Raw genomic sequence first — 26,174 nt, forward strand, 5'->3', positions numbered from 1 at the left:
TAACCAAAAAGTCGGCAGTTTGAATCCACCAGTGGCTCCTTGGAAACCCTATGAGGCAGTTATACTCTGTTCCATAGGGTCGCTATGAGTCAGGATCAACTCGACAGCAACGGGTACATGTATATACTGGAATTGAATAATTAAGTAAATGGATGATGGGAGCCAAGTTTCTTACTGTTGGACTGAGAGTTTACAGACAAGGGGAGAAGACTAGAATGATCCATGTGGTAGTGGATTAGAGTTGGAGACATCAGTATGACCTCATGTTTAGCTTAATATAAATGCGGATGGATACAATAGAAATATTTATAGATATGTGCATATACATGGGTTAGTATATACACAGGTATTTCCCTGCTCTGTCAGCTGAAAGGGCCCAGAAGCAATAATACCTAGTAGCAATGAGCACACCTAGCACCCAGATCTTGGTTTCTAATATCATTCCCCAATAAAAAGAACCAGGGCTCCTTCAAGAAAAAGTTGAATCTAGGCCTGGGCCAGGAAATATACAAGATGAGCGCTGGAGCATCTTATACTGCCAGAAAGTAAGAAAGTGCTCAACAACAATAACAACAAAAACAATTATGGGAGTATGTCAAAAGGACTCAAGAGTCAACAAAAAGAGCTCCCAATGGCTAAAGCTGGAACAATTTGAACAACCAAATAAATAAAGTACTACTGGGTTATATCCTAAAATATAAAATAAATATCTATGAGTCCATGATATAAATGATTGAATAAATACATGGGGAAGAATAGATAAATCCCCCATGCAGAAAAATGCCAAATAATTTATGTAGACCCTGTCCCCTCAAGGAGGTGGAGTCCAACTTCCCACTTCTTAAGTATGGGCTGCATATAGTGACTTCATATTAATTATGGAAATTGGTTAAAAAAAAGAGAGAGAAACTATACAGTGTAGAAACTTGACAAGCACTGCCTCAAGCCCAATGATCAAAGTTAACATCAACAGTGATAAATCATGTTGATAGTATGTGCCCTTGATATGATGTGATGAGAATGGCATTTTACCTGTGTGTTCTTCCTCCCAAAAACCCATAACCCCAGTCTAACCATAAGAAAAACATCAGACAAATCCCACTTGGAGGGGCGTTCTGCAAAATACTACTCAAAACTGCCAAGGTCATAAAAAATAAGCAAAGTCTAAGAAACTGTCACAGCCAAAAGCAACTTAAGGAAAAATGACAATTAATGCAATATGGTATCCTCAATGGGCTCCTGGAAGATAATAAGGGCATTAGGTAAAAATTTGGAAAATCTGAATAATGTATAGACTTTAGTTCATAACAATTTGTCAGTATTGGCTCGTTAATTATGAAGCAGCCCTGGTGGCACACTGGTTAAAGCTGCTAACCAAAACTTTGGCATTTTGAACCCACCTAGTGGCTTGGTGGGAGAAAAAATTGTGGCGATCTGCACCCATAAAGATTACAGCCTAGGAAACCCTATGGGGCAGTTCTGCTCTGTCCTGTAGGGTTGCTGTGAGTCAGAATAGACTCAACAGCACACAACAACAACAAAAATCATGACAAATGTCCCATACTAATGTAAGATTTTGATAACTTTCTGTACTATCTTCATTTTTGTTCTTTAATCTAAAACTACTGTACAATAATTTTTTTTTTTTTTTTTTTTAGTTCTCTATGGATTCTAATGTGCTGCCAGTGTTGAGAGCCACCCTCATCCATGGCACTGGGAAGGTGCAGGTATACCAAATTAGAACTCTAAATGGGTTTTCTTCCAACAGTGATTAATCTGTGTGCTTTTTCAAATCATATGGGAATTTAAAAAATATATAGATACCTGGGCTTATTCCAGATCTATGAATCAGAATTTCAGGAGAATAGAGGGAAAGGCCAGGTTATGGACAAGCCCAAAAGCTTTCTGTGTGATGCTGAAGCACATCCCTGGACAAAAACAATTCCACTGGAAGGATTTCTATTGTGGAGGTTAGATTGATGGTTACAATTAGCCATGTGCTCTGGGTTCATGTGCTTTGGAGTTCAGTAGGTTTTTGTCTGACCTGGAAACCTTAACCCCACTGTAGCACTGTTCCTGTGAAAAGAGGTGTTTCAAGTCCTAAAATCAAAACCAAACCAAACCCATTGCCGTCAAGTCGATCCCGACTCATAGTGACCCTATAGGATAGAGTAGAATTCCCCCATAAGGTTTCCAAGGCTGTAGATCTTTACAGAAGCAGACTGCCACATCTTTCTCCCATTGAGCAGCTGATTGATTCCAACCACCCACCTTTCGGTTAGCAGCCTAACGTTTTAACTACTGCGCCACTAGGGCTCCTTTTCAAGTTCTAAACCAACTTAAAAACAGTGAAGAGGGCCGTCTGGCCCAGTGCCTGACAGTGACTTCCTTGTTTCCAGAGAATGGCACATGTGCTTCTTCCCAGCCGTGCTGTGCTCATTTCCTTAACAGTTCTACAGCATCAGCAGATGCCTACAAGGAGCTTGTCAGACAACATCTGTGCCGTCTGCGGGCAGAAGATCATTGTGGACCTGGATGAAGAAGGACTCATTGAAAACACCTACCAACTTTCATGGAATCATGTGTACCCTTTCCAAGAGAAACCGCTCGGCCTCCATCAAGCCAACATTGGGAGGTAGTTTTCAACTGATCTGTGTTGTACATGAGACATAGCAAGGCAGGGAAGACCATCTCATCACCCTCCTCTCTTTCTCTCCCCCTCGTCCCTTCCCTTCTGCCTCGCTTGTCTCCAGTCCTGAAACCCTAGGCCTTTACCAACCCACCCACCAGTGTCTTGAGACATTCTGATTATGCCTGCTGACAAAAGAACTGCTAATTAAGGTGAGCCTCCTCCTCCAGTGCTTCCGTTTTTAGAGAGGCCTGTTAACACCACATGGACAGGAAGACAGCAGCATCTAGCAGGGTGTTGGCTAGAAGGGTTAGCCACAGCCGTAAATGAACAGTCAGCCAAGAAGGACCATGGACAGAAGGAGTTTGGAGGTGAGGGAAAGAGTGCAGGCTCAGGTGTAGGGAGGAGCTCAGGCCTATCCAGTGGAGACCCGTGTCTGAATCTTACCAGACCAAGAAATGCAAGTGTGATTTGCTAGAAGTAATCCTAGGAACTTTCTTGTGTCAATAAAAATAATGGGGACATCCAGAAGAGAATATCAAGCCTTTTTATCAGCTTTGGCCTTGAAAAGAGGATAATGCTGCAGGCATCACGACACCTTACCTTGCAAGAGAGTGATCTAAGTACCTGGGGACTATTTGATCCCTCTGCCTATGAATTTCTCCCAAAATAGCCACCTATTGGCTGGAATCCTTTAGGTACCAGGCAAGCTCCAGCCTGGAAACCAGCATTCTCTGGGCACACAAGTAACCATCGAGGAAGACCAGTGCTGAAAGTTGCTGGGACCAAAACCCCTGAACAAAGCAGCCTGTACTGCCCGAGCATGTCACTATGGATACCAAACTTGCGTTTGCATTGGCCCACAGTCAGTGTTTTAATTCTTTCCTAAATGCAAAATCATAATAGTAATAATAAGGCATTTATCTTATTTATCTTTATTTGATAGTACCGTATCAATTTTATAATAGTATCACTATATACCCAGTCAGTTCAAATCTCTGGTATTATGAGGTTGTTAAACCATCCTGTCTTTTGCCTCTGAAGCCCACTCAGTCTGTAATATCCTACATGTGCAGTGCCTATGATTCAATTCTGTTCAAACTGGACAATGTCCACGTATTCAATCCTTAGGCTGAAAAACTGGACCAAATGCATCTGAACTGTAATTGGAGCCCTTACTCCAACATTTAAGCCTTAAAATGCTAAGGGAAGAAAGACAAAGATATCCCGTATGGAATACTATGCTGTTTTTTTCAGTGTGATACCTTTCCCAAAAAACTATCATTCTTAGCAGAAATTTTCCAAGTCTGGCCCTAATTTTAAATCTGATTTACTTTTCACATTTTGGAACAGAGCCATTTCTGCCATTTACAAGTGGAAATATTTTTTCTCTCCACCTTTAAAGGCCCTTAGGGATTGTTGTACTGGTGTGTGTGTGTGTAATTTAGAATGTAGTCACCTTTAAATTTGCTTTGCAGGGAGTATTATGAATGGCCCATTTGCGCATGAGTCATCTGAGTGAGGAGTGGGCAAACATGAGTCATACTAACAAGGAGGGTTCTCCGACAGTTGCTCTACGGCAATTCTGCCAGCGTGGAGGCTCTTCAGCACTGAGATTTTGAAGATGAAAGGAGGTATTAAAAAGAAGATGGAAGGATTAAAGAGCAGGTGGACATTTCAGCGCTGCTTCTATGGCTCTGAATGTTATGCCTATCTAGAAGATGGGGGCTGTACTCCATCTCTTCTAAATGAAGGCTGTGCGGATTTTGGTGAAAAATCTTTGTTATAATACACCACTTTATGTTAATCCAAGCATTTTGCAAAAGTGACCCCAATTCCAAGAACATAAAATAGTGGAAACTCTTAGTTGCACACAGATCTAACATTGAGGAATTACATACATGACCTTGACTTGGCTATACCTCCAGGATACTCTGCTTGTTAGTAAGGGACCTTCTAAATCATTGTGGATCACAAGGGTGTGTAGCGTAGCGGGCCAGTCAGAAGACCACGTGATCTTGGCCCAGAAAGCCACATTGGGATCATGGATCATAGAAGCAAATCTATGAGTCAGATCTTATTAATCATTTTGCCTCAATCTACAATATTGGAGAACCTGGTAAAAGGTACAGGCCCCTGGGTGGGGCAAACAGTTTGCTCTTGGCTACTAACCTAAAGTTTAGTGGTTCAAACCCACCCAGTGGCACTATGAAGAAAAGGCCTGGTGATCTGCTTCCATAGAAGACTACAGCCAAAAAAAAACCCTATGGGGCAGTTCTACTCTGTAACACATGAGGTTGCTATGAGCCATAATTAACTCAACAGCAACAGATTTGGGTTTTTTTTTTTTTTTTTTTTGGTTGATAAAATACACACACCTGTTCTGGTATCTACTTCCCAAAAATAATCAGTTTTGAGTGATTCATTCAAATGTTCACTCAATAAATATTTTCTAGTCACTGCTTAGGGTGCTGAGGACACAGAGATTAATAAAAGCTAGTCTCTGCCCACAAGTGATGTGTGATCTAGAAAGAGACATGTAAGTACACAGAAAGCCATGATACAGCATCATTCGCGCTCTAATGAGAGTCCGTCCCTGTGTGGGAAAACATGGTGCTCACTCTCAGCTTTGGGGGAGAAGGCTCAGGCTTTCTGGACAAGGTGATGTATACAAATCAAGTTCTAAATGCCTAGAGTTTGAGAAGTCAAGTTTATAAGGTTTATGATCTACTAAATAGGAACCCTGGCGGCACAGTGGTTAAGCACTTGGCTGCTAACCAAAAGGTTGGTGGTTTGAACCCACCAGCTGCTCTGCAGGAGGAAGATGTGGCAGTCTGCTTCCATAAAGATTTACAACCTTAAAAACCCTACGGGGCAGTTCTACTCTGTCCTACAGGATCACTATGAGTCGAGCAGACTCTACAGCAACGGGTTTAATGAGTTCTATTAAATATAATTGGTTCCTTATCAGTAATAAGGTTGAGGAAAAAAAATGTATGAAGTTAATAGAAATATTGGTAAGGTATATAACCACAAATAATTTTAATTATTCTAAGTGCCTGACACAAGTCTGACTGCATAGTAAGCAATAAGTAAGGACAAAAAGTAGTAGAATAGGGTAAGACTATGGTAAATACACAAGAAATGCACAATAAGTGAGATAGGGCTTACATTATATAAGTCTGGCTTACCAGATTTACATTCATATAAGGCATTATTGAAAAAAAGCACTTTCGAAGTCTTTAAGTGAGGTGACAGGAGCAAATAAGGCGAAGACACTGAGTAAATTCCTCAGGGTCATAAAGCTAATGCACCTTTGACTCCAAGCTCACTGTCCTGGGAAGTTTGAATGTCCTACAGTAATCTCCCTAAAAAAGAGATGTGCATAATAAAGTCATGCCTGACAGCCATTCTCACCCTCCACAACTAGACTCTAAAGATGCGATCATTTCCATTATGTCATCAGGAACCAGGCATTGTTCTTTAATATCTAGCAGCTTCCCTAACAAGATGCTTAAGCTTTCATGAATTCTGCATCCGAGGTTGGTGTATTGTTGGTGAACAGCAGACTTGTCCTTACTGCAAAAAGAAAGTTGATTTGAAGAGGATGATCAGCAACCCATATCCTTTAAAAAAAAAAAAAAAATTACGGTATTTTCTTAAATGTTTCTGGTGATACATTCTTCCATCTGAAATGTCATTATCTTTGTATAGTTATAGCAGAAACTTGCTGTTTTCCTGAACTATCTATTTCAAAACAAATTTCATTGGTCTCTTTTCTCCCTGTACTTGTATTAGTATTCTGGTTATGAAGTTAAGTGCCAAAGAAGATACATTGCACTCTTTATCTTCCATATTTTCCACTGTAAGGGTATAGTGATGGAACATTGTAATGGATAAGTGAGTAGATAAATACAGTGGAACTGAAATTTTTAAAGCCCCCAAATGTGAATCAGAGTATAGAAAATTATTTTTAGAATATACCAACTTTTATTATTTCCAGAGACAAGTAGGATTTTGTCCTTGGACTTTGACTTTTTAAATTCCTTGCCATTCTTCATCTTTTCTTAGGCTAAGCCTTGGTAAGAATACCTACAGACTTGGTCAGCTCACGGCAGCAACTAGGATTTTTATAGGCACCAAGGACTCCCAACTGAATAAACTCAAATCTCATTAAATTCACAGGAAGGTAACAGCCCTATCCAGAGCTGACTAATAAGGCTTACTCATCAAACCCACAGTCCTAACACCATAGTATATCTCTTCCAGGGGGTAAATGGGATTAAACATAACCCCCCTCCCTAGCCCCCGTAAGAAGAAGAGCCCTGAGAGGTAGGCACCGATCTGCCAAGTACTCCCTCTTTTCCTGAGACGGCCCTTCAGTACTTTCTGAGTGACGGCCACTTATATTTCACAGCCTTCCTTGCTCCATGCTCCCCTGCTCTTCACCTACCCTAAATGTCCAGGTTAACAATGGCTACTGACAGTAACGCCCTCATCTCTGAGCACTGCAAACCAAAGGAAAGACTCTCAAGTAGGACATCAGAGAAGGGGGCGGCATAGAGGGGTCTTTAGGTCTTAGGGCCATGCTACAGCGACAGAGAGCACTCTCTGGCAGCCACCCACTCCATCTCCAGGCCTGGCCTTTCTTGTGAGTCAGCGCAACTCAAGGCCAAATAAAGGTACACGATGCACCTTGCTCTTTCTTTCATCCACTGTCCCTGACTTTCCCTTCTCATATGAGAAGACGGGTCCAGAACAGGTTTTGGTTAATGACTTACTCATAAAACTGCAGTACATAAACCTTCTGTATAAACTTGGTGCTTAGTATGAGCATAAATGTCACCTTAAATGACAGTGTAAATAACAAAGGGCAGTTGGAATCTTTATGTATTCTTTAGAGAATAAAAATTAATACACTTTTTATTGAGGCTCTGTTTAAGAAAAAGCTACATGTGAAATATCTGCTTTTTGTTTGTTTGTAAAATTGCTATCAGAGATACTATGCATTAAGTTTCCTTACCAGAATTGTTTTTAAAATTATGCTTTACATGAAAGTTTACAGCTCAAGTTAATTTCTCATACAAAAATTTATACACATACTGTTACGTGACATTAGTTGCAATCCCTATAATGTGAAAGCACACTCCCCCTTTCCACCCCGGGTTTCCCATGTCCATCTAACCAGCTCCTGTCCCGTCCTGCCTTCTCATCCTGCCTCCAAACAGGAGCCACCCATTTGGTCTTGTGTATCTGCTTGCACTAAGCAGGATACCCTTCATGAGTATTATTTTATGTTTTATAGTCCAGTCTAATCTTTGTCTGAAGAGTGGGCTTCAGGAATGGTTTTAGTTCTGGGTTCCCTTACCACAATTTATCAAAGATCATAACCAGGAAAGCGTGACTTATCTCTTGAACTGGTGTGATTCTTTTTAATGTATAGCAAGTTTCCTCTGATGAGCTGGCTGCAGGAAAGCCCCGTGCTAAGTTTTTGCTCCATTCTAGTAATTTCTATTATCCTTGGTTTTTTCAGGATAGTCATTACCCTCTTCCTCCTCCTTTTAGTATATTACCCTTGCCTTTTATTCTTGCTTTATACTTTGGGATTTTATTGTAAACTCAATTTATTTTTAAAAATAGGTGTGGTATAAATAACAATCTTATCTATCTATAAAAATCATGCAATTAATAAGGATTAACAAAAAGGGGAATACCACTTTATCATTATATTTGCAAATGATATTTATGAAAAGTTCTGCCATTTGGGTTTATATAGCGCATCCTCCTTAACAGAGATTTAGCTGGGAGCACACACATTTTTTGTATGGACAAATCCTGGATTGGCTTCGTTATTTGGTCGCCTGGCAACCTGTGGTGATAGGAATAGTTCAAGGCATTAACTATTCACTAGGGCTGGAATAGTCCAGCAGACTTACCCCAGAAGCAATGTATTGCATGTTGGAATATTTTTAAATCTTTGAATCTACATTTAATACTTATTTTTTTTTTTTTTTTTAATTTTAGCAATGATTCCAAGAGTCGAGAGAACTGAATTAATTGGTGTCCCTTAGAACAATATGTCTATGTGGACAGAATTTAAAGAGAAGCTGAACAATGGAATAAACAAATAAAGTGTGTTTTTTTCATCTTTCCCATTACAGTTGTTTTCTAACCCACGCTTGCAACACATTTTATTGCACCACACATCCTACCTCCAGGTTGGCTGATAATAATGCTATCTGTACAGTGTTTGCAAAGAGCTTTGCAAAGTACTTCTCACATACATTATAATTAATAGGTTGACGCAAATGGTTAAGTGCTCGGCTACTAACTGAAAGGTTGGTGGTTCAAATCCACCCAGAGGCACCTCGGAAGAAAGGCCTGGTGATCTACTTCTGAAAGATCACAGTCTTTAAAAACCCTCTGGAGTACAGTTCTACTCTGACACACATGGGGCCACCATGAGTTGAAATCGACTGACAGAAACTGGTTATTTTAATATCTTCTCATTAGTTCAACTAGGTAGAAATTGTTAAGTAATCTATGGTTAAAGATAGGATCTTTTCTGCTCTATGTGCTTGGCACCACATGGTGGTTTGGGCACAGAGGAGTTTACTCTCAAAGCCTCTGGCACCAGTTGCCATGGGTCCCTCAGTGGGCCAAGCTGCACTGGGCTTCCAGGGGCTGCTGAACACACTCGCCCCACTCCAAGACCTGCTCTGAAATGGACAGAATCCCTCTCCTCTCTCGTGCCATTCTATTCTTACTCTGCTTTTATTTTCTTCATAGCACTTATCAAGATTCGTAAACTCCATGAATTTTGTCTGTTTTGTTCTCTACTGTTTCCACAGCACTTAGAACAGTGCCTGGCACATAGTAAGCACTCAATAAATATTTGTTAGAAGAATGATTTAATCCAGCAGGAGGGAATGGGGAAGACCAGTCAGCAAGAATTAACCCAAGAATGATATGTTGGACTCCTGAAGTTAACACATTTTAAGTTACTAGTCAATAGTTAAATAGGCAACACCGTATACATAATACCAAACATCCACTATGCAATACTTGAAGAATATATACTTGTATGAAGTAGAAAGGAAATCACTGGCCATTATTTTCCTTGTCAAAAATGTTAGCAACATGCTTAATGCTGTTCCAAGTTCCATTATAGTTGTAATGAAGATAATTCACGTTAAGATTTCTACTAGTTGGTTATTTTCCTTCTTGAAACTGCCAGTGCTTCAGTATCACCATCCAGATTATTAGAAGATTTAACTCTGGTTTATCTATCTACTCAACAAATATTTCAATAATCCAATACTTTTTACACACCAAGCATGTGCAGGGGTTAAGGAGATAAAAGAAGATTCTTGAATTTATAATCTATTGAATAATAGAAGACTTCACAGTCAAATAAAGAGCACTATATACAAATTAGTTTTTCTTCTGTAAAAGGAGCCCTCAAACTGATCTCTGATGTATTTTCTACTTACTTTCTATGGACAGCTGCATGAGATTAAAGATCTGGGCAAGTAAACCAGTATGTATCTGCGTGCAATCTTAAATGACCCTGAGTTCAGAAATGTCAGATAATCACAAAACAATCTCATAAAAACATGAAGATGCCATTTTCCTTACACATTTTAAATATTTACAATCTAATCCCAGTTTTGTAAAGTAATACGTACCTATTCATTAAACAAAGTTACCAGTGGTTATCCCAAGGTGGTGGGAAAAGAGCTGACTTATATTGTTTCCTATGCTCTTATCTCTTTTCTAAAATTTCTACAGTGAACATGTTTAACATTTGCAATGAAAAATATAAAGGTTATTTAAGAAATATTATTTTAGATCTATCAATTAAATATAAAGCTATTTCTATTGCTGTTTAAATTCTTGCAATTAAATATATAGATCCAGTCAATTTATCAGATTCTCATGATGACTGACATTGTGCTTAATGTAGGAAACAGAGAAGTAAAGCAAAAAGTCCATTCATGGTTTTGGTTTCTGTGGCCTATGCATTCCCCTAATCTCAGGTTTCCTTCTCCTGGGCTTGCCCATTTTTCCTTAGGCTGGCTGCTGTATCTTCTCTAACACCCTCCTGCGAGTGTATCTGAGGGTATACAGGATTGTATATATGTATATGTGTGTTTCTCAAGGACCAAAGCCTTAGCAAACTTACTTCTTCGAGTATTTTTCGGCAAACAACAGGGTCTCTTATATCCCTGCTAGCATTCATACACAAAAAGACCATAGTATATAAGGAAATTAGTCACTTCTGGGAAAATAATAATAATCATAATAGCTAGCATCTCCTACAGGCATCCCTCCCACCTACAGACACCCCATTGTTCCCATTCTCAAAGGCTTGGTACTCTCCTTCCTAGCCCCTCCACAGTGAATGGTAACCAAGGGGCGTGTGATCAGTGTGTACTTACATTACTGCATTTCATACTACCAGTACCTTGTGAAGTAGTATCATTATCTCCATTTTAAGGACAGGAAAACATTTGGGTCAAGTGACTCGCCCATTGTTACACATCTACTAACTCAGGTCTTTCTGAATCCAGAGCCCTACCTAATAACTACATAACCGTACTCTGGCTGAGAACTGAGCGAAGAGCAGGTTACTTCCTTTCACATGTGGTTCCCAGCTTTAGAAGAAAGGTGAACAGAATCCATAAACAGCTCTTAGCAAGGAACACTGCATTTATTTTTAATGTATTATTCAATCTTAATTATAATGTATGTAGTAGTATCTATCTTTTAAATCACTGTGTATTAAACTATTTTCTTTCTTTGACATTATGAGGAACCTCCAGATATATTAGTTGTTATTTGCCATCAAAATGATTCCAACTCATGGCAACCCCATCTTGTTTAAAAATCTATTTAGCTCACATCTATGTTGTTAAATATTCAGAGGGGAACACAAAAAAGGAGGGCCTTTTTAGGATTAGAAATAAGCCTTTACAAAGAAGAAAAAAGCAACAATATTCAGGGGAGACAGACTAGAAGGCAGGGATTGAAAGCCAAATGATGGGAAACTAGAGACTAGTTAGAATTTAACAGGCAGTGAAAGACTGAAGAAAGAGCAGTCATGGATGTGAGACACTTCTTTCAAGCTTTCATAAACTGAAAATTTTATTTACGTTAGTAATTTTATTTTTTAATGCAAAGACATAATTGACTGTATTTTGTGTCACATACCTTCTCTCAAGAACTGCAGCTGGAGAAACCTAATACCCAAGAGACAGACCCAGTTCACAGGAAAATATACCCTCTAAGGGCCCATTCCGTAAACTTTGATAGGAACAAACAGTACATTCTTCTAAGAATACCAAGTTTGGCTGAGTGACCCCAACAGTTTGCCTTCTCACTCTTTAGCGCACTGGCCCAGAAGGTGGTCTCAGATGAATGGCACAGAGAAGGCACTCTCTAGGCAGACATGGGAGAGTCTCCTCACAGAGAGCTTACTGGCTTGACACCTTCATTTCAAATCCTCAGTTCATTTGCTATTTCCTAATGAAGAAGCTGATCGCTACAGATAATTCGGGTATCAATAATAGAGTTACATCATGGTTATCTTAAAGAATAATTAAAAGCCATTTTTCAATTTGGTAGCAATTTTTTTAAAAACAGCATTCCAAATAAAATGTTAACAGTTTTAGTAAGTCCTCAAATGCCAATGTACATTCATGTGGTTTTTATGTAGTTATGTCAGAATGAACTTAGTTACAACTAGTGACATAAAGACCAGAACTAGGCCCAAACTGCCCTTTAATGAAGGAAACTAGGACTTTATTGCAGTTCTCAAATTTAGCCAAAACCCTTGCTGCTGAGCTTCATCATTGGGCCACTCCAGGTAGGTCTTGGTATTCATGATCTTCCGCAGTTTACAGAACCGCTGGGGAATGGCTTTCTTCTCAATGGGCTCCAGAAGAATGAGAATGGCAGCATCATTGTTCTCATCAAAGAGACGAAAATGGGAGAAGTCCAGTTCATACTTGCACCACTCACTCTTCACAAAGTTTTCAGAAAGCACAAAGACGGTTTTGTGACTCTTTTCAATGCAGTCAATGATATTGTCAATAATCCACTTGCCAGGAACAAAGTCCCGCTTATGAAGACATAACCTAAAGGGGGGGTCGAAATTCTCCAGCTCCTGGACCATAAGGCTCTCCACCCAGTAGGAATCCCTTTCACTATAAGAAACAAAAGCGTCGTAACAGATGTCCCTGTTGTGTGCCTTCTTGGGCTTCCTTTTGGCCTGGAGCCAGGCCCACATCATTTTCATGTACCACAGCCCATGGAGACGGTGGCACAGAACACCCATGAGCAAGATGAACAGAAGAAGGGCACAGCACACAGCAGACACCAGGGCTGCCCTGTGGCACTCAGCAACCGAGAGGCGCGTGTCCTGAACTCGCTGGCCCCGCACATTGGATGGAGAGTCACACAGGTAGTTTTCTGGCCAGTCAACCAAGACCTTAGTCAGTGCTTGCTGCTCCTGCATGAAAGACAGGAATTCACAGGAGCAAATGAAGTTGTTTCCACCCGCTTCCAATGTTTTCAGTTTTTGAAGGGATTCAAATTGCTCCTTAGAGAAAGTATTTATTGTGTTCCTGCTGATTCTCATGACTAGTAACATGGGTAAGAAGGTGGAATCTGGTAGAGTCTTCAACTTATTTCTGGAAATATAAAGTTCTCTGAGTTGTGGTAACATCAAAGAAAATGAATTGAGATTGTTATTGCTAACATCTAAAATTTCCAGTGTCTGGGGAATACAATAGGTTAAACTATGTATTTGTGTGCTGGATAAGTTCAAATATTTCATCTTTTCTGGCCACCAGCAATTTTCAGGCATAGACTTAAAACTATTCTTACTGATATCAAGGCTAGTCAGGTTTTTGAGAGTAAGCAAAGTTTCTCCAGTTTTCTCTAATGATGTCAGGTGATTTTGCCTTAAAATTAAGGTTTGTAGGGAGGGCCAGGCATCCTTACAAGCTGAATTTTTCAAGTATTCTTCAACCATCAGATTTTCACTCAGATCCAAGTATTCTAATGATTTTAAATGCTGTGAAAGTAAACAAGGAACCAGAAAAACCTTGCTGTTTTCTATTGTGATTCTTTTAAGGTTTCCTGTGAGTGAATATATACTACTCAAATCATTAAATAAGTAAAACTGTGGAATATGCAACTTCCGTATTATTAATGTTTCTACTTTACCTGGATCTTTAATTTTCTCTATAACAGATGAATCAAAATTACCGATTCCATTAAGGGTACAGTCATCAAACTCTAATTCTGAAAGTTCAGAGGCAGAACTGAACAGTTTCATAACTTCATTAAAACTTTCATCAGTGATTTCCACATTCCTAAAGGTGAACTTTTTAATCAGTGGGTTGGTTTCACTGATGGGTAGTTCTGGAAAATGCAAAGTGTGCAAATCAGTATTTCTCAGTTCAAAATATTCCAAGGAACTTAAAAGATCTACAAAAGTCGCCGGCAGTAAAATAGGCTGCCTCATATGAAGGATCAGATGACTTATATTCTGAATTGACTTCAAGCTTTCTGGCTCATAACTCTGGAGATTTGAAGCATCAATCTCAAGTTCCTTAAGAAAAGTTATTCCAGTAAAATCCTTTTTCTGAATCTTAGAGGTGTAAATGTTTCCTACTTTCAGGACTCGCAAATTTGTGAGATGAGAAAAAAGAGATGTTTCCCCAAGTTCTTTGTAAAGATTTCCCAGTAAGCTTAAGAACTGCAAGGAAGAAAGGGGCCTGAACCAGGAGGATGATAAATTAGATAAGTAATTATAGGATAAGTCCAAATGTTCAAGACTTCCAAGGGGAAGAAAAGCATCTTCATCTATTCTATTAATTTCACTGGACTTCAGAATCAGAGCTTTGAGGTTCACACACAACTGAAGGTCAGTGTTGCCAACATATGCAATCTTGTTGTTGGACAGGTCAAGGCTTTTCACAGCTTCTGTGAGCCCTGAGGGAATGGAGTTCAAAGACCTGGAGGAGCCATCGCAGACACCCGTGGGGTCACAAGACAGAAAAGCCTGATCAGGGGACCCTCCTTTGGAGAGGGTGATTATGGCCCCCAAGGCCCACAGTATCCACAAAGCATGCGACATTGTCCGGTGATTCAACCTACAAATAAAAAAGTTCAAATGAGCGATTGGGTTTAATAGCATACCATAATTCTGATTCTTGAGAAATGCTTTATAAGGCATAACACACAAAAACAGTTACCAGGAAATAACAGAGAGGCAAATGGTACATATGACTGGGGGTAAAAAATGAATTCCCTGACATCCAACAACACTGAAACAGATATACGGCCACTTATAAGTATACCACCATCTGAGAGTATATAGCAGGACTCAATAAACATGGGTTGAAAGAATGAATAAATGAATGAATAGAGGAATGAACCAGCAAGCAGTTTAGGAAATATGCTAGGCTTAAGCATATGGATATAAAATCACCTTGTCCTGCACTCAAATCTTCTTGTATTTAAGCATGCTCTTTCCCTGACTCAGTGCCCCCTTGACTCAGAGAGATCTCAGAGCCAAACCACAACTCTGATGTGACAACCGTTTACTGAATACAGCTCCAGGAGCACCATGTTCTTTCAGCAAAAGAAAAAGGTCCCAGGCTCACCAACCTGCCTTGCACCTACTACTTCTGTTCAGGTGACAGAACCTTGGTAATTTCCAATCTGACTAAACAGTACTAACTACCTGGCACAGAACAGGAGGGATGTTGGGAATCCCAGGCTGAGCAAGTGATTCGTTGGGGTGAGGGACAATCAGACCGTCAGAACCCTCTCTTCCTTGGAGCTGCAGAGAACTAAGTGCAGAAAGCAGTGCTTAAGTCTGGATGGGCTGTTCAGATGAAGATGAGGAAATAAAACTGCCTGCACCACAACTGCTAGTTTCCTTTCAACCATGAATCCAGTACTTTGCTCTCGGTCCACCTTCTGGGCCCTATAACCTTCTCTGGCTCTCCTCAGCTCCCCCATTCCTGTACCTGTACTCTTTGGTCTATATTTGCTCATTGCACTATCTTATCATTTTTTTTCCAAAGTAATCCCAAGAACAAAGCTTTTTATGGATAAAACTAGTTTCCCACATTCACAGAAGCTAAGAATGTATGAGGACCTAGGCTATATAATTTACAGGCACAAAGAAGTAAAGCATAAATAATGTTAATGCATGCTTGGCTTGGGAATTTAAATTGTTGCAGCCAGAATTTTTATGGCCACACTGTTGCCATTACTTTACATCCCCTCCTCTATTTTTTAGATAAATGAGATCATTCCATGAATATTTATTATGGGTTTCAATTTTTCATCTAAAAATATATAGCATGAACAACTTTCTATGTCAGCATATAAACACATTTCTGATTTTTCCCCCAATGGATATCAGCATTTCATAGTGTGGATACACCATAATTTATATTCCTATCAGCACTGTATGAGAGTTCTAGTTGCTCCATATTTTGCCACCACTTTGCACTGTCAGTCTTTTAATTTTAGCCATTTGGGTAGATAGGTAGTGGTATCTCATTATAGGATTTTCATTTCCTAAATTAATAATGAGTTTGAGGATCTTCGTATGTGTCTAAAGGGTCGCTATGAGTCAGAATCAACTCGACGGCAACAGGTTTTTTTTTATTGGTCATTTGGAAATCCTCTTTTGTAATGTACTCGTTCAAGTTGCTTGCCCACTGTTTTCTATTGGGCTGTTATTAACATTATTACTACTGTTATTAATTTATAGAGACTCTTTATATACTCTGGTAATGAATCTCGTGTTAGTTATTTGTGTTGCAAATATCGTACACCTCGAGGTTTGCATTTTCACCTTCATTAATTAACAGAGCAATTGGAGGAACATATATTTTTTAATTTTATATTTTCTCTTCTGATAGTGATTTTGTGGCCTGTTTTAAAAAAATGTTTCCTACATTATCATGAAAATATTCTCCTTATTATTATCTAAAATCTTTATTGCTTTGTCTTTCACATTTTAGGTCTATAGTCTACTTGGCATTAATATCTGGATATCCAAATGACCTAGCACCATTTTTTAAAAGTTTATCTTGGAGAAATAATCGGCAATGTTACTTTGTCAACAATCACACATATACATAGGAGTGGTTCTGTTCCAGAGCTCTCTATTCTGATCCATTGTCTTTGTCTATCCTTGCACCAATAACACACTATATTAAATATTATTATACATCTTTGTAGCCAGGAGAGCAAGTCCTTCCTCCTTGCTGTTCTTTAAGAGTGTCTTAGTTATTATTGGCCTTTTGCATTTTCTTATAAATTGCAGAATCAGCTTGTCAGTTTCAAAAACAAAACAAAAATCTGTTGTGATTTTAGTTGGTAATGCATTGAATCTATAGATCAATTTGGGAGTTATTGGCACCATTACCATATTGAATCTCCCAGTCATAAGCATGGTAACTCTCTCCATTTTTTTTGAAGCAGACTGTCACATCTTTCTTCCATGGGGCGGCTGGTGGGTTCAAACCTCTGACCTTTCAGTTAGCAGCCAAGTGCTTAACCACTGCACCACCAGGGCTCCTTTAGGTTTTTTTTTTTTTTTAACTATCACGAAAACATCTTATTGGTGAGTATAGTTTGTTAAATTTATTCCTAGGTATGTGATACTTTTGAAGCTTTGAAAATGGTATTATACACACACATATACACTCACACATATGGAATGAACTACCAGTTCATATACATAAAATGAAAAGGCAAACTTCAGAATGGAAGATATCTACAACACAAATAACTAACAGAAGACTCATTTCCAAAGTATATACAGTCCCTATAAATTAATAATAACAACCCAACAACCCACATATATATACATAGAAATCCAAATTTTACATACTGACCTTGTATCCAGCAGCCTAGCTAAACCAACTTAGTAATTTTAATAGTTTTTAGTCTTTTTTATTTTCTATGCTCACAATCATATAATCCAGATGTAGTAATAATTTTATTTCTTTGTTCCAGTCCTTATGCCTTTTATTTTCTTGATTACTGAATATTGAATTTCATCAAAATCTTTTTTTACTTTTTGTATCTATTGAGGTGATAACATGAATTTCCTTCTTTATTCTTTGAATGAATAGTGGTGACTACATTGATCAACTTTAGTGTGTTAAGACAAACTTGAATTATTAGAATAAAGTTAGTCTGTATGTATTATCTTTTTTATATATTGCTGGATTTTATTTATAATATTTTGTTTAGAATTTTTGCATCTATATTCAGAAGTGAAATTGACCTATAAATTTCTTTTCTTACAATGTTCTCATCTGGTTTTGCAATCAAAGTTACACTGACCTCAAAAAAATGAATTTTTCTACTCTCTTGAAGGTTCATGAAAGATAGGCATTTTTTTTTTTTCTTAAAATTTTGGTAGAGTTCATCAGTAAATCATCCAGGCCTGCAGTTTTTGCTGTTATTATTGTTTGGTTAGTTGGTTTTGTTTTTTATTTTTGTAAAACAAATTAAATTTAACGGCTATGGAATTATTCAGATTTTCATTTTCTTCTTATCAGTTTTGGTCAGTTGTGTTTTCCAAGGAATTTACTCCTTTAAATTGTCAAATTTATGGACATAGTTACTGTATTTTTTGCAAATAATGTGTGTGTTATACTTTTTTTTGCCAAACACACCACCCCCACCACTAGTTATTTTTGTAAGCGTGCAATGCCAATTTTTTTTAACATGCTGCTGACTTAAATTGACACTGAAAAAAAAAAATCAAACCCGTTGCCATTGAGTCAAATCCAACTCATAGCGACCATATAGGACAGAGTAGAACTGCCCCATACGGTTTCCAAGGAGCACCTGGTGGATTCGAACCGCCAACCTTTTGGTTAGCAGCTGTAGCTCTTAACCACTATGCCACCAGGGTTTCCTCAAATGACACTAACGAGGCATAATTAATCTACGAAACAAGCAAATCTAACATAACTTAATGCTTTCACTTTCAAGGATTTGATATAGTTTTCACATTCAACTGTTGAGCTAATGTGCTATAATTATCAACTTAAATTAATGGAAACACATGCACAGTTTCTACTGTTTACTTTTCAATTACCAGGGAACAACCAAACTCGATCCATGACTTCTTGACCATGGCTTATACTTTATTATATAATTATGATGTAAAGTAACATTTTTAGACTATTTTTATACACATAAACAGGAGATTAAAGAAACCAAACAGAAAGATATGATTTACCTGTAATGTGAGAGGACAGGTGAATGAGGCCGAAATTCACTTCTGGAAATGTCCAAACGTGCACAGTACATGTATGGGTGCACTATGCCAGAACTGTTTTACTTAATTTCATCATTTCCAAACACTACATGTGTGGGCACATTATTTGCAAAAAAAAATATATGGTACTTATCCTCTTATTATTTTAATGTCTGCAAGACCTATAGTGATGTCCCCCATTTTATTTCTTAGATGAATTATTTGTGCCTGTTATTTTTTCTTGATCATCTTGCCAGCAGTTTATCATTTTTATTAGATTTTTCCAAAAACCAACTTTTGACTTTATAGATACTCTATTTTCTATTTCATTAATTTCTACTTTTACATTTGCATTTCTTCCTTTTGCTTTCTTTGGATTCATTCTACTGTTCTTTTTCTAATTTCCTGAGATGGATGTTTGCTCATTAATTTTCAGCCATTCTTCTTTACTAATATATGCACTTAATCATGGAAGCCCCACAGACACATCCAAACTCCCTGAGGGACTGAATTGCTGGGCGGAGGGCTCTGGGGACCATGGACTCAGGGAACATCTAGCTCAATTGGCATAAACAGTTTATAAAGACAATGTTCTACATTCTACCTTGGTGAGTAGTGTCTGGGGTCTTAAAAGCCTGTGAGTGGCCATCTAAGATACTCCACTGGTCTCATCCCTTCGGGAGCAAGGGACAATGAAGAGAACAGGATACAAGGAAAACATTAATCCAAAGGACTAATGGTCCACAGCTACCAAGGCCTCCACCGGACTGAGTCCAGTACAGCTAGATGGTGCCTGGCTACCACCACTGACTGCTCTGACCAGGATCACAAAAGAGGGTTCTGGACAGAGCTGGAGAAGGATGTAGAACATAATTCTAACTCACAAAAAAAAAAGACCAGATTCACTGGCCTAAAGCAGACTGGAGAAACCCCGAGAGTATGGCCCCCAGACACCCTTTTAGCTCAGTGGTGAAGTTATCTCCGAGGTTCACCGTTCAGCCTGGGAGTGGACAGCCCCATAAAACCAAATAGGACTAATGAGGTACAGCAGTACAGTGACAAGGGCCAGAAGGCAGAAGGGGACAAGGAAGCTGGCGATAGGGAACACAAGGTTGAGTAAGGATATTGTTGATGTGTTGTGAGATTGTTAACCATTGTCATAGGGCAACATGTGTAGTAACTGTTAAATGAGAAACTATTCTGTTATGTAAGCCTTCATCTTAAGTGAGAATAACAGCACAATTGGAAGAGCGTAGTCAATGTCACTGAACTGTGCATGCAGAAATTTTTGAAATGGTGTATCTTTGGCTATGTGTATTTTCACCAAAAAAAAAAAAGGTTGAGAAGTTAGAGGGTTGACATGTTGTGGGGTTGTTAACCAATGTCATAAAACAACATGTGTAATACTGTTTCATGAGAAACTATTTGTTCTGTAAGCCTTCCCCTGAAGTACAAAATATATATATATATATATTCACTTAAGGCTATACGTTTTCATGTAAGTACTAATTTAGCTGCATCTGACAAATTTTTACATGTACAGGCAGTCCCCGGATTACGAATGACTTCCATTCCTAAATTTGTCTTTAAGTCAAATTTGCATGTAAATTGGAATAGTTAGGTACGGTTTGTATCTAACCTGCAAGCCCAGCGTGCAGAGTGAAGCAGCGGTGCTTTTACGTTTTCATCTCTCTCTTCTTGTCTGCCTTTAAATCTCCGGTGTTTTTAATCATTACACTTTTTCTTGGTTGGTTTGGAAGTTCTACATTGTTTAACTACTCTTTTTGTGGTTATGCAGGAGACTACAATGTGCATCCTTGTCAACATCTGCTGTTAACAAGTATTTTTATCCTTTCCCTAGACGACTGTAAGGACCTTAGTACCTTTTAAATCCATTTACCATCCTACTGACTTAAACATGTGGTCATGTAATTATAATTACTTCACAAAATTTCTTATTACTGTTGTTTCAAAGAGTCATTTTTTCATTTTGATTTCCCTGCACAGTCACCATTTCCTTTGCTCTTCATTCCTTTCTGCATCTCCACCTTTCATCTGGGATCACATATTTGTCTCCCTGAAGAACATCCTTTATTTAGTATTCCCTTTAGTGAAGGCAGAAATCCCGGTGTAGTGGTTAAGTGCTACAGCTGCTTAAACAACAAAAAAAAGTCGGCATGTTTGAATCCACCAGGCGCTCCTTGGAAACTCTATGGGGCAGTTCTACTCTGTCCTGTAGGGTCACTATGAGTCAGAATCGACTCGACTGCAATGGGTTTGTTTTTCTTTTTTTTCAGTTTAGTGAAGGTTTGCTACTAATGAGTTATCTCAATTTTTTGTTTGTCTGAAAATTTATTTCATCTTCATTTCTGAAAGATATTTTCATATAGTAGATTTCTAGATTGGCAGCTATTTTCTCTGCATACTGAAGATAAAATGCCATTGTCTTTAGATTTTTGTTTCGTTTCTGTTAAGAAGTCTGCTCTCAAGGGATGGTTCAACATTAGAAAAATAATTAATGTAATCTATCACATTAATAAACAAAAGACAAGAACCATATGATCTTATCAATTGATGCATAAAAGGCATTTGACAAAGTCCAACAACCATTCATGATAAAAACTCTCAGCAAAATAGGAATAGAAGGGAAATTCCTCAACATGACTAAGGGTATTTATACAAAGCCAACAGCCAACATCATCCTAAATGGAGAGAGTTTGAAAGCATTTCCCTTGAGAATGGGAACCAGACAAGGACACCCTTTATCACCACTCTTATTCAACACTGTGCTGGAGGTCCTAGCCACAGCAATCAGGCTAGAAAAAGAAATAAAGGGCATCCAAATTGGTAAGGAAAAACTAAAAGTATCTCTATTTGCAGATGATATGATCTTATACACAGAAAACCCCGAAGAACCCATAAGAAAACTACTGGAACTAAGAGAAGATTTTAGCGAAGTATCAGGATACAAGATAAACATACAAAAATCAGTTGGATTCCTCTATACCAACGAAAAGAACTTTGAAGAGGAAATCACCAAATCAAAACCATTTACAATAGCCACCAAGAAGATAAAATAGTTAGGAATAAATCTAACCAGAGACGTTAAAGACCTATACAATGAAAACTACAAGACACTACTGCAAGAAATCAAAAGAGACCTGCATAAGTGGAAAAACATACCTTGCTCATGGATAGGAATACTCAACATTGTGAAAATGTCTATTCTACCCAAAGTGATCTACAGATACAATGCAATCCTGATCCAAATTCCAAAGACATTTTTTAATGAGATGGAGAAACAAATCACCAACTTCATATGGAAAGGGAAGAGGCCCTGGATAAGTAAAGCATTACTGAAGAAGAAGAACGAAGTGGGAGGCCTCACACCACCTGAGTTTAGAACATATTATACCACCACGTAGTCAAAACAGCCTGATACTGGTACAACAGATACACAGACCAATGGAACAGAATTGAGAATCCCAGTGTAAACTCATCCACCTATGAGCAGCAGATATTTGACAAAGGACCAAAGTCTGATAATGTGGGGAAAAGACAGTCTCTTTAACAAATGGTGCTGGCATAACTGGATATCCATCTGCAAAAAACTGAAACAAGATGCATACCTCACACCATGCAGAAAAACTAACTCAAAATGGATCAAAGACCTAAATATAAAATCAAAAATGATAAAGATCATGGAAGAAAAAATAGGGACAATGCTAGGAGCTTTGCATAATACATGGCATAAACAGAATACAAACCATAAGTAACAATGCAGAAACACCAGAAAAGAAACTAGATAACTGGGAGCTCCTAAAAATCAAACACTTTGGCTCATCAAAAGACTTCACCAAAAAAGGAAACAGACAACTGACAGACTAGGCAAAAAAATTTGGCTACAACGAATCCAATCAGCATCTAATCTCTAAAATCTACAAAAGACTGCAAAACCTCAACAACAAAAAGAAAAATAACCCAATTAAAAAATGGGCAAAGGATACGAACAGGCACTTCCCCAAAGAAGACATTCAGGCAGCTAACAGACACATGAGGGAATGCTCACGATCGTTAGCCATTAGAGAAATGCAAATCAAAACTACAATGAGATACCATCTCACCCCAACAAGGCTAGCATTAATCCAAAAAATACAAAATAATAAATGTTGGAGAGGTTGTGGAGAGAGTAGAACACTTATACACTGTTGGTGGGAATGTAAAATGGTACAACCACTTTGGAAATCCATTTGGCGCTTCCTTAAAAAGCTAGAATAGAAGTACCACATGATCCAGCAATCCCACTCCTTGGAATATATCGTAGAGAAATAAGAGCCGTCACATGAATAGATATATGCACACCCACGTTCATTGCAGCACTGTTCACAATAGCAAAAAAATGGAAACAACCTCGGTGCCCATCAATGGACAAATGGATAAACAAATTATGGTATATTCACACAATGGAATACTACGCAATGATAAAGAACAATGATGAATCCATCAAACATCTGATAACATGGAGGAATCTGGAAGGCATTATGCTGAGTGAATTTAGTCAGTCGCAAAAGGGCAAATATTGTATAAGACCACTATTATAAGAACTCAAGAAAAGGTTTAAACACAGAAGAAAAAATTCTTTGATGGTTACGAGGGTGGGGAGGGAGGGAGAGTTATTCACTAGCTAGATAGTAGACAAGAAGTATCTTAGGTGAAGGGAAGGACAACAAACACTACAGGGGAAGTCAGCACAAATGGACTAAATCAAAGCTAAGAAGTTTCCTGAATACAACCAAACATTTCAAGGGACAGAGTAGCAGGGGCAGGGGTCTGGGGACCATGGTTTCAGGGGACATCTAGGTCAACTGGCATAATAAAGTTTATTAAGAAAATGTTCTGCATCCCACTTTGGTGAGTGGCGTCTGGGGTCTTAAAAGCTAGGGAGTGGCTATCTAAGATGCAACAATTGGTCCCAACCCACCTGGAGCAAAGGAGAATGAAGAACACCAAAGACACAAGGAAAGTATTAGCCCAAGAGACAGAAAGGGCCACATAAACTAGATTTCATCAGCCCACGACCAGAAGAACTACATGATGCATGGCTACCACCAATGACCGCCCTGACAGGGAACACAACAGAGAGTCCCTGACCAAGTTGGAGAAAAGTAGGGTTCAGAACTCAAATTCTAGTAAAAAGACCAGACTTAATGGTCTGACTGAGACTGGAAGGACCCCAGAAGACATGGCCCCAGACTCTCTGTTAGCCCAAAACTAAAACCATTCCTGAAGCCAACTCTTCAAAGATCAGACTGGACTATGGGACATAAAGTGATAATCGTGAGGAGTGTGCTTCTTAGCTAAAGTAGATACATAAGACTAAATGGGCAGCTTCTGTCCAGAGGCGAGATGAGAAGGCAGAGAGGGTCAGGAGCTGGTTGAATGGACATGGGAAATCCGAGGTGGAAAGGAGTGTGTTGTCACAGTATAGGGAGAGCAACTAGGGTCACATAACAATGTACGTATAAAATTTTTGTATGAGAGACTGACTTGAACTGTAAACTTTCACTTAAAGCACAATTAAAAAAAAAATAAGTCTGTTGTCTGTTTAAATGTAACTCCTTTGAAAGTAATCCTTTTTTCTCTAATGCAAGAAGCAACAACTGGGTTTGTTTTTTGTTTTTAAGAATAATAATAGATAAGAAAAAAGACTTAGGTGCAATGGACATTGTATCTATCCCACAGAGCACTCGGCAACTCAGGCAGAGCTCTGAGGTATAAGCAGAAAGTAAAATAAATTTTAAATGATATTAGAGGAAACAAATAATTTTGACAAGCAAGCCTATTTGGGAGGAGTAAATTCAATGGTTTTATATTTGTTAAAAAAATTTTATGAGAAAATACACCTAGGATGGAATATATAGTAAATCATGCTCAATGATGAAAATCAAAACAAGTTATTTAATCAAATAAGCCAACTTATTAAATAATACAAAAAACAAACTGAGAACTTAGAAACTTCCGAAAATATGCCATTAACTTCCGGCAATGTTCATAAAATGTGTACAATTATAAAAAGCTTACAGACACATATGTTCTCTGCTTACAAGAGAAAGAAGCCTAAAATATTGGGAAATCATTTTTCAAATAGCCACGATGTTTGCTATTTCCTTTTGTAGGCTCCTTTCAAATTCGACCACACTGTTTTCCAGTTGCTCCTTGGTAAACAGTTGACCTAGTAACAGTGCAAGCAGGACCTTCTGCAAGATTAGAATCACCTCAGCCTGTTGAGTTATTTGCACAAGTAGTTTCTTCTTTTTTTCTTTTAATAAGGAAAACACTTTTCCTAGTTTGCATCTAAGTTCTAAAGACACAAAAACACAAGTTCTCGTTTCAAAAAGTTGAAGTCGTAAGGGGAACTTCGGAACATTCTTACTTAAAGAACTAACTCGTCCCTGTTTAAATGTTTTCTAAAGAGACACAACTCAAATTCTGCGCATGAAGGAATGTGAAAGCGGCATGGCGCCTGCATCCGCGCGGAGGCCAGCCTCAGGGTTAGAAAGCAAGGGTCCCAGGCAGATCCAAGTCCCGAACCTCTCCCACCTCTGAGCCACGGAAACCGAAATCCAGCCTTCAGAAGTTCACAGTCCCAGTGAGCGGAGACACGCCCCCTGCAGGACAGGCACGTTCAACCTCACTAGCTTGTTAAATGTCTTTACTAAACGCTTCCCACCCCCGCTCCGACGAGGGGGTCGGGGCGGTGGGGAGGGCTCACAGAGCGGCCGGCGGGAGGGCAGTGGAACCGAGAAGGGCCCAGGGCACAGCCGCTGGCACCGGGATGGCGCCTGGGCGCGCAGGGCTTCGAGCTCTGCAGGCACTGGGTTCACTTTCCGCTGCGCCCCTTCCCTTTCCGGTGTCCCCTGCTTCCCCGAGGCTGACCTCAGCCCGGCCTTCGCCGGTCCCCGCAGACCCGCGCAAAGACGGACGGTGGAGGCGTCGACGTTGCCGGGGACCCCTGCTCTCACCGCCCGGGCCCGCGCCGCCTCAGCCCGGACTTAAGCCGCCCGGGAGAGGCCCAGGCTGCACCCGCGCCGGAACCCGGAGTCCCAGTGGTTTGGCCTAGGAGAGTCCTGCGAAGGGTCCGACGTACCTGTGGAGACCGCGGAGCCGCCTCCGGCCGCGCCTTCCTGCCGTCTTGGGCCGCCGGGGGAAGCTGCTCTGACTCTGCCGAGGACA

General features: G+C 39.2%; 2 protein-coding genes across 2 annotated transcripts in view; one reads left to right on the plus strand and one right to left on the minus strand.

The window, feature by feature from the left end:
- Nucleotides 1-8,615, plus strand: part of RNF175 (ring finger protein 175) — a 60,129-nt gene extending 51,514 nt beyond the window's left edge. Inside the window, exons 5-8 of the mRNA XM_023733517.1 lie at nucleotides 60-68; nucleotides 2,460-2,584; nucleotides 6,149-6,250; nucleotides 8,431-8,615. Of these exons, the coding sequence (XP_023589285.1) occupies nucleotides 60-68; nucleotides 2,460-2,584; nucleotides 6,149-6,250; nucleotides 8,431-8,551 (357 nt within the window). The 3' untranslated portion in view covers nucleotides 8,552-8,615. The remainder of the gene's footprint in view (nucleotides 1-59; nucleotides 69-2,459; nucleotides 2,585-6,148; nucleotides 6,251-8,430) is intronic.
- Nucleotides 8,616-8,758: 143 nt separating this feature from the next.
- Nucleotides 8,759-26,174, minus strand: TLR2 (toll like receptor 2). Its single transcript, XM_023733515.1, has 2 exons — nucleotides 26,089-26,174; nucleotides 8,759-14,793 (listed from the first exon to the last, which is right to left on the minus strand). Exon 2 carries the CDS (start codon nucleotides 14,775-14,777, stop codon nucleotides 12,426-12,428), a length of 2,352 nt encoding a protein of 783 aa, XP_023589283.1. The 5' UTR covers nucleotides 14,778-14,793; nucleotides 26,089-26,174; the 3' UTR covers nucleotides 8,759-12,425.

The sequence above is a fragment of the Trichechus manatus genome, unplaced genomic scaffold (genome assembly GCF_000243295.1).
Source record: "Trichechus manatus latirostris isolate Lorelei unplaced genomic scaffold, TriManLat1.0 scaffold00059, whole genome shotgun sequence".
Classification (NCBI taxonomy): Eukaryota; Metazoa; Chordata; class Mammalia; order Sirenia; family Trichechidae; genus Trichechus; species Trichechus manatus.

What these genes read in the sequence shown, in the direction of transcription:
- TLR2 (XM_023733515.1), bottom strand. Translation starts at nt 14,777, where the DNA reads ATGTCGCATGCTTTGTGGATACTGTGGGCCTTGGGGGCCATAATCACC.